Source organism: Brachionichthys hirsutus, chromosome 5 (genome assembly GCF_040956055.1).
Source record: "Brachionichthys hirsutus isolate HB-005 chromosome 5, CSIRO-AGI_Bhir_v1, whole genome shotgun sequence".
In the NCBI taxonomy this organism is placed as follows: Eukaryota; Metazoa; Chordata; class Actinopteri; order Lophiiformes; family Brachionichthyidae; genus Brachionichthys; species Brachionichthys hirsutus.
The window spans coordinates 6,196,426-6,207,497 of NC_090901.1; the positions used below are offsets into that span (position 1 = coordinate 6,196,426).

The 11,072-nt window shown below is 45.3% G+C and overlaps 1 protein-coding gene across 1 annotated transcript; it reads left to right on the forward strand.

Annotated features, from left to right (window-relative positions):
- The first annotated feature begins 222 nt into the window (after positions 1-222).
- csnk2a2b (casein kinase 2, alpha prime polypeptide b) lies at positions 223-5,751 on the forward strand. Its single transcript, XM_068739072.1, has 12 exons — positions 223-326; positions 587-698; positions 1,333-1,434; positions 2,237-2,287; positions 2,375-2,434; positions 2,525-2,608; positions 3,215-3,325; positions 3,443-3,544; positions 3,940-4,040; positions 4,164-4,312; positions 4,422-4,505; positions 5,167-5,751. Exons 1-11 carry the CDS (start codon positions 223-225, stop codon positions 4,496-4,498), a joined length of 1,053 nt encoding a protein of 350 aa, XP_068595173.1. The 3' UTR covers positions 4,499-4,505; positions 5,167-5,751.
- Positions 5,752-11,072: the final 5,321 nt, after the last annotated feature.

The window sequence follows — 11,072 nt, forward strand, 5'->3', positions numbered from 1 at the left end:
CCAGTCGAGCCCCCCCCCCCCCCCCCTCCAAACACCGGCTCTGCTGCTTCTGACAATCCGCCCAAGACGCGCGCACTGACGCGGCTGGAGATCCCGGTCCGCTCCTCTCACTCCGTCTGAAGACAGATCCCAGCTGGCTTTCCGCCCACTCAGACCGGTCTACCTCTGCACCCCCCACCCCCCCCTCCACTCTGTCCGTGACCCACCCGGACGGGTCTCGCCATGCCGGGTCCGGTGGCCGGTAGCAAGTCCCGTGTGTACGCAGACGTCAACACGCTGAAGAGCCGGGAGTACTGGGACTACGAGGCTCACGTCCCCAACTGGAAGTGAGGACATTTCTGTGGATGTCGGATGACTGGTCTCTGAGCGTGTGGGACGGAGAGGGGAAGTGTGTCTCTGAATACCCCCCCCCCCCCCATCTCTGTACCATTCTGTCCTCTCTTTGGCTTCTCCGTCTTCCTTGGGGGAGAGGAGCTTCGTTCAACAGGCACACTCACCGAGTTAATTACGCTCTGTCCATTAAAACATCTTTCTTTCTCACATTGTCACACGGGACCGCCCTGTTTCTCTGTGTCTGTCCCCATAGCAACCAGGAGGACTACCAGCTGGTTCGTAAGCTGGGCAGAGGGAAGTACAGCGAAGTGTTCGAGTCCATCAACATCACCAACAACGAGAAGGTGGTGGTCAAGATTCTGAAGGTGAGGAGTCTCCTGTGTGTCCGTGCCTCGTAACGCGTTGCCACGCCAACCAGGATGTGTCATCGTTTTCCTCATTTGATTTGATTGTTTATGTGATGAGTGAAGTGTTTGGATCTCTTCTGTTTAACGGATGTTAAATATGGAGAATTAAAACAGCTTTTTTTCCACCAACATGTATTTTTCCAATAGTTGGCCAAACAGAGTTTGATTTGCAAAGATTCGTTCCGAAGCTGCCGTTTTTATAGCCCAGAATATCTTGGGCCAGTTTCCCGTCGTGGTCTCCTCTTTGAACGGCGTTTGAGGAAGAGCCGCCGGCGAGCGTTTACGTTTAAAGCGTTTTCTGTCTCGGTCTCGTTCGATGCACGACGCAGCCGGAGGTTTTCTGGATGGCGGCAGATGTCGCTCCGAAACCCGCCTGTGGCGCTCAGCGCTAACGTTGCGTTCACAGGCCCGTGGGTTCTTTCTAACGCCTCACTCCACACCCATCGTAGGTGCTGGGAACAAATGAAACGCCGAAGTCAAGTGGAAACGGCAGCTTCGAGATCAGGAGTCAGAAATAGCTCGCAGGGAAAAACACGCCGCCTGCAAATCATTGCCTGCGTTCGCTCTGCTTGTTTTTCTCCTGTGGAATTAGCCGGTCAAGAAAAAGAAGATCAAGCGAGAGATCAAGATCTTGGAGAACCTGCGAGGAGGAACCAACATCATCCGACTGGTGGACACGGTCAAGGATCCAGTGGTAGGCTCATCACAGCCCTCTTTGTTGCCATGTTATTGTTGTTATTATGATTATTTACAGTTGTTGAGCATTGTTGTGGCATGGCTCTCGTCCTCGCCCTCTGCCTCGGCGGGTCAGGAGACGCGAGCACACGCCCAGATCGCCGCTGCTTATTCCTAGACTTCAGAGCACATGACTGTATTTGTCATCGTGGAATTGACTTATGGAATGTTCACGTTGTAAATTGTTGCTTTAAAATATACTTGCAGAAGTTTGTTGTTGTTGTTGTTGTTCAATTTACTATCAGTCGATAGTAAATTCTTACATCTGTGTCACAAGAGATGTTTAAAGCACAAGCGAGCGGCTGCCGGCGCTGTCATGACGGGGTTAATGGCCTGATGGATGCCTTCGGTCTGATTTAAGCCAGCTGCTTTCAGCACGTGTGTTGTTAGTTTTACGCCGCAGGTTCACTATCGTTTACAGAAATTTAATCCAAAGAAGAGTCCGAAGTCTTCTGGAGAAATTTGGGATTATCAGGGAATTTGACAAATGCCCCATTTTCCTTTCCTTCCCGCCCCGTTGTCGAGATGATATGAGCCGAGTTAACCAATAGAGGGTAGATTTCTCCCAGGGCAGTGACGGGAACTCCTCTCCGTCTCTGATATGTGCTCCTGATTAAGGTTGCTTTGCTGGGCGGCCCATTTGGGCCTCAGATCGTTGAATCGGTAAGGAGCTCCATCCTTCTCTGGATTCACTTTGTTTGTTTGTTTTTACTGACGCCAACTCTCCTGTCTCTCTTTGTTTCTCCGCGCCGACCGTGCAGTCCAGAACTCCAGCGCTCGTCTTTGAATGCATCAATAACACGGACTTCAAGGTACGGCGATTCCGTCCGCACGCCTCGGGGGTTCTGCCTAAAGCGAATCTAGAACTCCAATGAAAAGTCCAAATGCTCTTCCCGCAGGAGCTGTACCAGAAGTTGACAGATTATGATATCCGTTTCTACATGTATGAACTACTGAAGGTGAGCCGTCTCTGTGTGTGTTTGACACGCTAACCTGAATGAGCCGGAGCTCCTCCCGCCTGTACGGACGCCTGTGTTCTCCATCTGCAGGCTCTGGACTACTGTCACAGTATGGGAATCATGCATCGTGACGTTAAACCCCACAATGTGATGATCGACCACCAGCTGAGAAAAGTAGGTGGCAGCCCAAAATAGTCTTTTCGCGCATCCCACCCTCTCGTTCTCTTTATGTTCTCTCTGGCCCGCTTCTTCTTTTCATTACTCTTCTTAGGCATTTCTGTCCAAATACACAAAAGGAGTCTTCCTCTTAGTGGCGGCGTCTGTGGAAACGTTTTCTACTTTTGTTGTTTTGTTTTGAAAGTGCGTGTTTGGTACCTGTGGCCCGGGTTTGATTCCACCCGGGGGGGAGTTTGTAATGTTCTCCCCGTGTCCGGGTTCTCCGGATTCCTCCCGCCTCCAAAACATGCAAATGAGATGAATCGATCACTCCGACCAGGAAAACACGAGAGTTAAATACGAGAAGCAAACACGAGAAGCAAACACAAGGTCATGAACTGTCCCTCTTCACCAGCAGTATTAAATCCCAAACCAACCATCCAAATGTGGCCACTAGGGAGCAGCAGAGGATCAGTGGTGTGGATTAGCCCAATCTGCCCCTCCCTCAGATTATTTTGTCATTTTGACACCTGGTTGCACCTGATAGTGCCGTCCATTCGCGCTTCGTGTCGTGTTTCGAGCGGCAGCGGAGCGGAACAATAATCGATTGTCTGTTTTCGACAGCTGCGCCTGATAGACTGGGGTTTGGCGGAGTTCTACCACCCCGCGCAGGAGTACAACGTCCGAGTGGCATCGCGGTACTTCAAAGGCCCGGAACTCCTGGTAGACTACCAGGTAACGCGCCGACAAAGCACCAACACATGCTTAGTGAGACTCCTGAGAGGAGGTCGTCCCCCTTCAACGATCCCGATGTCTGCGTTCTGTTCGCCTTTTGATGGCTTTCTCTTTCAGATGTACGATTACAGTCTGGACATGTGGAGCCTGGGCTGTATGCTGGCCAGTATGATTTTTCAGAAAGAGCCCTTCTTCCATGGACAAGACAACTATGACCAGGTACCTCCACAGACACGGCAGCAGTGACCGAACACCCGGAAAAGAAGCAAGGCTGGCTTCCTTTCCCCGTGTACGGTGAGCTGCGTGGGACTTCCTGTCTCCGTTAGGCGCAGGAAACACACACGTGTAATGAAGGCAGCCTGCATCTGTATCCTGGAGCTTTTATCGGGTGGAATCTCCAGGGAGCCGCTCTCAGGTGTCGGCAGCGGTAACGGGAAGAGGGCGCTGTCATTCAGGGCAAATAGAGCCAGTGCTCTGGGAGTTGGGACGGGAACAACGGGGTTGGTTGTTGAGGCACAAGCAGTTTTCATGAACGCGGTTTATTCACACGAGGTTAGTGAGGACAAAGATTAATGGCGCAGAGAGTTTGAATCCCGGTTTGTTGTGTTTTCTAGTTGGTCCGAATTGCCAAGGTCCTGGGGACGGATGAACTCTTTGGCTACCTGCGTAAATACCACATCGAACTGGACCCACGTTTCAAAGATCTGCTGGGGCAGTAAGTCACCCCCCCCCCCCCCCCCCTAGCGCTGTGAAACACCTTTTGGAGTCCTGCTATGGAAACGTAATAGAGTGTCTTTGTTCCTCGGGAGTGGTCATGATTGCGTTTGGGTTCCTGCAGGCAGAGCCGGAAGCGCTGGGACCAGTTCGTGCAGACAGAGAATCAACACCTGGTGAGTCCGGAGGCTCTGGACCTGCTGGACAAGCTGCTACGCTACGACCACCAACAGAGGCTGACTGCCACAGAGGCCATGGAGCACCCCTATTTCTGTATGAGACACACGACACGGGGTGATGCATGCTGGGAGACCCGGTGAACAGCAGCTGTGTCTCGTGTTTGTAAGGCTCTCTGTAACGTCGTTCTTCTCGTGCCCTGCAGACCCAGTAATAAAGGAGCAGTCGTTGTCGAACTCCGACAACAACATGGTCTCCAGTGGCAACACGACGGCGCGATGAAACGCAGGTAACCACCGGAAGACTCGTCAGTCGCAGAGCTTTAGTTTGACACGAGATGCTTTATTCTTATTGCCACTAAACGACCTCTTGACAGTTTGTGCCTTTGTGTGTTTACTTGGAGCATTGTATAAAAAAAGTTCAAAGTTACCACTGCCATCTAGTGGCCTGGCATGCATAATACGGCCTTTAAATCACTTTTAAGACTCCAGAGTAAATGTTCAACGGGGCTTTTGGAATAAAAATGTCAATGATCTGCAAGCCAAAGAGGCATGACCTCCAACGCAGCAGCGCCAGCGTCTTGTGTGATGTTGTCCTTGTCCGTCCAACGCATCCTCTGTTCCCAGGGTCAGGGGTCCTGGACGTTGCACCGTCTGTCCAGTTTGCAGACATTTTCCATTCTTTTCCTTCTTTTATTTAGCTGCTAACGGCTGCTAGCTGCTTTTTGAGTCTTGCAGATGATTTATAAGCACTGCCTGCTGAGACGTGGAACGACCGTGGATATGAAACGACCTGCGCCTCAATACGAGATGTTGCCCAGCCATTCATTGACAGTGTTTTATTCTAGTTTATCAATCATCTGTATTTGTGACCTATCCTTTATGGGCGATGTTAATTGTGTCTTTTGTTTTCTTTCCTCTCCTCTCCCATTTTTTGCCGTCTCCCCACAGAAGTGGAAGAAAAAGGATGTTTGTTACCTCAACTTTGTACCCAGTTGTGACAGTAACTTTGACAAGTGTACAGTGACAATGGATCAAAGTAACTGACCAGTTACGTCCTCACTGATATGTGCATATGGACACACACACAGACACACAATAATGCAAGCACACTATATAACTGCAGACGCATACATACACCCTCCTCAGTATTGGTCTGCGATTGGCTTGTTCTGGTTCCTTGTCTAGCAGCCTGACCAATGAGCTTGAAGCTGCTCCCCCATTACCCCCCAATCAATTTCCCACCCCAGCTCAGTCTCATGTAGGTCAACAAGGACAAACTACTTTTAAAGTCCCCATCCTCTTTTGTCCCCTTTATGTCATCCCCGATTTGTTCGCATCAGCATGAAGAATGAACAGGAGTATGAGCCCAACCCTGTCCCTTCTGGGCTGTCCATCCCTCCGTCTGTCTGTCTGTCTGTCTGTCTGTCCCCCCCCATCCATCTCCATCCTGTAACCAGACAGACAGACAGATGTCCTAGCACTACTCCAGTTCTGAAAGCGGCATGGTGGACTCTCTAGATAGAATGATGATGATGATATTAATGAAAAATAAATGATTTTTATTTAGATGAACTTGTGTGTTTAGTGAATTTACTGCTCGGGGGGTCATATCTTTTGAAGGTGAAAGAAAAACTAGTACACAACAACAGGAACACACCACCTGGCAGTCCTGCAGTAAACCTGCATTTGTCTTTCGTTATGCTAATTTGATCATTATTTATGCTAACGTTTTGATTTTCACAACATAATCCTCATTGTTCTTTTCTGATTCTTTGCTCCGATCAGATTTGGTTATTTTGGTTTAGGCTTAATTTTGATGGTTCACATTCCTGGGGTGACCTTCGTCAGACATGGATGTGAATGCATGTAATTTTTCTCTGCGTGAAACGTCTTATTTCTCACAGAAACTGAAATCTATTCCATGTTGCTTTTTTATTTTTAGCTTTAATTGTAGTTGGACTTCACTGCCTCTTCTAGCTCCATATCTATAACAGTTTTGATCCTAAGAAATGTAAGTACTTTTTGTAAAGAATGACAGAAGTCAGTAAAAGTTCCACTCGGCTGGACAAGAGAAACAATAGCAAGACGAGGGGAGACAAAACAAAAAAACTTGGAGGTCTAAAAGAATCACAGCTTATGTTTGGTCTTAAAAATATCACGAGCAGCGTGGGTGTGTGGGAATCGCTTCTATCAGACCGCAATAAGAGCAAATATCTTCTTCTCAGACAAATGTTGTGCTATCCCAATTGTAGTAATCGGAATAACCTTCCCAATGCGGGATTTCTGATCTCCGCTGAGGGCTGATTGTGGTTGGGCCGAGCTTCTGGGTTAGCCCACTCGTTTGATGCTGCGTTTATGCCTCAGAAAGCTCGGGACACATTTTTTACCGGCCGGTGACTCCGGGGCCGGTCCTGCAGAACCCTGCTTCCTGTGGAGAAACAGGAAGAGGGAGGAAAAGAGAATCAACAGGACCAAAGAGTGTTTAATAACTAACCAGAGATTCATGATATGATCACAGTGTAAGCCAGTCAAATATGCTGATCATTACTGCACCAATCAATAACTAATAATAGCTCACAGCAAAAATACACAACTTTTAAATGGCTTGTCAGCATCGCAATCCCTATACTGATATGCAAACTAAAAGGTTTCCATGTTGGAGGAAGTCCTATGTATGTATCTATCATCTGCTTTAATCAAAAATAACATTTTTTGCTATTTTAAATTAAATGCAAGTATTTGTGTCTATTTATTTTATTTTCTTTATTTTTTTCTTTTTCCTTTTTCTTTTTTTCTTTTTTCTTCACCAATTTGGTAAGACAATTGTTTTGGCTTGTTTGTTTGTTTGTCTGATTGTTAGCAGTGGGATCAGGCTGGTGGAACTTTTAAAGGATTCTTTAAAGTTGTGATTGGGCCAGATTTCCTCCTTGTAGAATAGAACATACAAATACTTGCAGTGAAAACTTGAGATAAACCTCCTTATCCAAATGTGAGTGTTATTTCTATCGCAGATATTTTAGGTTATATAGTGGGACTGAGACAATGATGGCAGAAATAGTTGCATAAACGTAACCCTTTTTACGGCATCATTTATTGGACGGTTCCAGGCCGCTGCAGGAGGGACGCTCCTCACCTGGCAGAAGCAGCAGCGGCAGCCTCTCTTTTCCTGACCTGCTTCATCACCTTCAGCGTGTGACAGATCTGTCTCAGGGTCATCTTCGGGGCGTGGCACACCAGACGGGGTCTTGGGGTGCAGCGGGGAACCCGGTATGTAAGGAGTGACAAGTAATAGCCCCCTCTGGGTCCCCTCCCAAGCAGCGGAGCATTGGCATAGCAGGAAGCAAACTGGGGTTATGGAGAAAAGACAGAGCGAATTGTTGTTTTTAATATATATTCTGTGGTTTGAATACTAATTTATTGCTTTTCTTATGATGTTTGTACAAAAATACCCCTCTTAAAATTGTAATCATTTCTATTCATGGTCCACAACCTCTGTTGTACGAACTCAAAGCCTTCATGAAACGTCTGTCTTTATGTGTAATCTGATCTGATGAATATTCCCCTTATAATGCAGATAAGTGACCTAAAAAACAGCCATTCATTCCGTTTCAAAGGCAAATGAAACCACATTATCCACCATATACTGAACGACGACTTCGAGTAGAGTCTGCCTGCAGTGCGTCAGGATGCACTGAAATATAGACATAAAGCTCGAATGTATAAAGACCTAATTACTGCTACTGAAAGCGATTTAATTTTAAATTGTGCTAAATTGCTCCGACATTTTAATCTCCTGATGAGATCGGTGCTGTGGTTCAGTCAGCGGAACGGAATAAGGCAATGTGAGCTGTCGTGCGCCTCCATCAATCACACTCACACATATTCTGGATATCACCATTTTAATTATTGCACAAGACAGAATCGTATTGGATCATGCACACGATTTACTTGTGGAGGTTCATTTACAGGAGCGACACCTGATCATTTACATTTGTTTTCTCGTTCACACACAAATGGAACACAATGGTTGACCTGCTACGGGATCATAAACTATTGAAAGAGCAAAGTAGAGCCTTGATCTCAAACATGCCCATTCTACTATAATCCTCTTTTCTGCCCTATTGTTCATCCCATTAGAATTTGTAAACATTATGACAGTGTGAACATGAATGTTTCGCTGTAAAGATTAAAACGACCCATAAATGTGATTTAAAGACTCAACCCTGAATTAAATCGTTGATTTCTGCTTGCAAACCACTGAAAAACTGCATTTCTGTAACTGAGTAAGTCTAAACTGAGCACATTAAAGATATGCATGCATGCACGCACGCATCACTGAAATACTTACAGGGACGACAGCAGCCATGGAAGAGTGTTAATGCTCTGTGGCGAAGAAGCAATCATTAGAATGGGATTCCTTACCTGCTTATACATGCCTTCATGAGCACGTTATTGGCCAATCATCCATCAGAAGACACAAGGTAACCCCACCTACCTGTGACGCCGAGGTCCTCCTCAGCCCCACCCCTTGCCTTTAGCCTCAGGTTACCAGCACACCGACACACGGTTTGTAATTGACAGTTCTTTTGTTACGCAGATTATTTTTGGGAGCAGCTGAAACTCCTGGAATGAGGGGAAATAACAGGGAAGAATGATAGTCGAAAGAAGCTGGAGCAAAAGTAGGAGAAAAGAGGGATGTTAAAAAGAGGAAGAGGCAAGGAGAAGAGGAAAAGAGGGGGATGGAGAGAGATAAACAGGTGGAAGACATCCATGAGCACACAGTGTAAGGTGACATGCCTCCACAATGTCATGCATCAGTGCATTAAATATCGGCAGGCGGTAGAATATTACACATCACTGACGGGAAGAGACAATAGATGTGTGATCGGAGAAGGGCTGTTCAAAGCCTCCCTCACGTCACGCACAATAATGAACACACAAGTAGAAGAAAGGGGTGCTGACATTTTGACTTGTGACCAACAGGAAGCACACTTTATACCAACTTCATTTGGATAGGAAATTAATCTGCATATCTTTGCGTCTCTACTGTTTTATGTAACATGTTTACAAACGTCTCTATTGTTTAAGTAACGTATTTACAAACCGTGTCTATTGTTTTATGTAACATGTTTACAAACGGTCTCTATTGTTTGATGTAACATGTTTACACTGTCTCTATTGTTTTATGTAACATTTTTACAAAGCGTCTTTATTGTTTTATGTAACATCAAACAAAAAATCGAACAAAACAAATCCTCATATTTTATACAGTTGTCTACATTGAATTATATATTTGTGTCTAGATCACATTGTTGTAATCTTGAATGACCTGCTGTACACTCATTAAAGTAACACAAGTAAATAATTGGAATTACGTAACTGGAAGTGTAACCAAACACTTTATTTCCTCTACTGTGACTCCCCAGCAACATACTGTAGACCGAGCAGGGACAGCATGGTTACTCAGCAGTGTCTTTCTAGGAATAAAAAGTGCGTCAATCAATCAAGCAATCAAGCAATCAAGCAAAATGTAGTTGTATAGGCCAAATTCACAAATGACAATTTGCCTCTGAGGACTTTACAATCTGTACAGAATAACACCGTTAGATCCTTGTGGAAAAACTCCATGAAAAGCCTAACAGGGAGAAAAGAATCCTCTGGTAGAATCACAGAAGAAGTGTCCCTCTCCATAGGACGGGTACAAGTACAATGGATGCTACAAGTATGCATAAGCATGATGCAGAACATGAATACTAGAATGCTTCCTGTTTCTCTTCTCATCTCATCTCTGGGTGTTTTAGTGTAATGATCTGAGACGGATCCGTCTATAGATGTCAAATGTTATAGAATGTGTTCACACTCTGATACGCTGCAAAACCTTCAGTTGAACAGAGTTCTCTTGCACCAGAACGTAAAAGAAGTCAAGTGTATGACTAAAGTACTACCCTTAAGATAACATTGAAATGAGATCTTTCCTGTCCGTGGCAGCTGTAGAGTTTAAATATTTTATTTATTTAATTATTGTACAGATAAGAAAACCATGTGTACATCAAAGGAAAATAAAATATATTCATTATATATGTATATACATACACACAGACACGTGGACAAATCCGTTGGTATACTTTCTGTTTAAAACGGACTAAATTAATAATAAATATAAAATATAATAAATATAAATGTAAATGAACTAATGATAATCAGACTTGCTTTTGAATTGTGGCTCAACAGATTCATTTTTTCATTTTTTTTTAAACTAATGAAACAGGCCTGGACAAACACGAGGGTACATTTATTGAGGCAATAACTGCAATCAAATGATTTCTGCACCTGTCCAGGTATTTTGGTCCACTCCTCATGACAAACTGCGTTAGGGTGGCTTGGTAGAATTAAGTTTGACAACTTGGACAACAGTTATAGTCTAGAAATTACAAAAAGGGAACTAGCAGCCCAAAAGTTTAATCGAGGATAATTAAATCAATTGTGATTGTTTCTTTTTATGGGTCGTACGCACGAAAATACGCAGGGCGGCGCTCGTGGACAAGCGCTGCGTGCGTGGCGCGCACCCTTCGATCGAGGTGGAACTTCCGTAATTTTGTCATTTAGGTCCCTCGCCGTGCGTTCATTCCATCTTGACTAGTAATTGCTGTCTCTTCCTCCAAAACCCCAAATCTCGAGGCTGACGACGCTTAGAATTCGGAATCTTCTGCGTCTCATTGTGGTAAAAGCTCCAGGACAGGCGCTTTCACTGACGTCACTTCATCAATCAGGAAGCACATCACTGCATGTTTTTCCATTCGTTAGTTGACATCCATATGACCGAAAAGTCATTTAGAGAACGTGCGTAAATGAGT

Excerpts from the sequence above, each read along its gene's own strand:
- csnk2a2b (XM_068739072.1), top strand. The coding sequence starts at position 223 with ATGCCGGGTCCGGTGGCCGGTAGCAAGTCCCGTGTGTACGCAGACGTC. Across the intron at positions 2,435-2,524 it reads ACATGTATGAACTACTGAAG|GCTCTGGACTACTGTCACAG; the intron begins GTGAGCCGTCTC and ends CTCCATCTGCAG. Across the intron at positions 2,609-3,214 it reads TCGACCACCAGCTGAGAAAA|CTGCGCCTGATAGACTGGGG; the intron begins GTAGGTGGCAGC and ends TGTTTTCGACAG.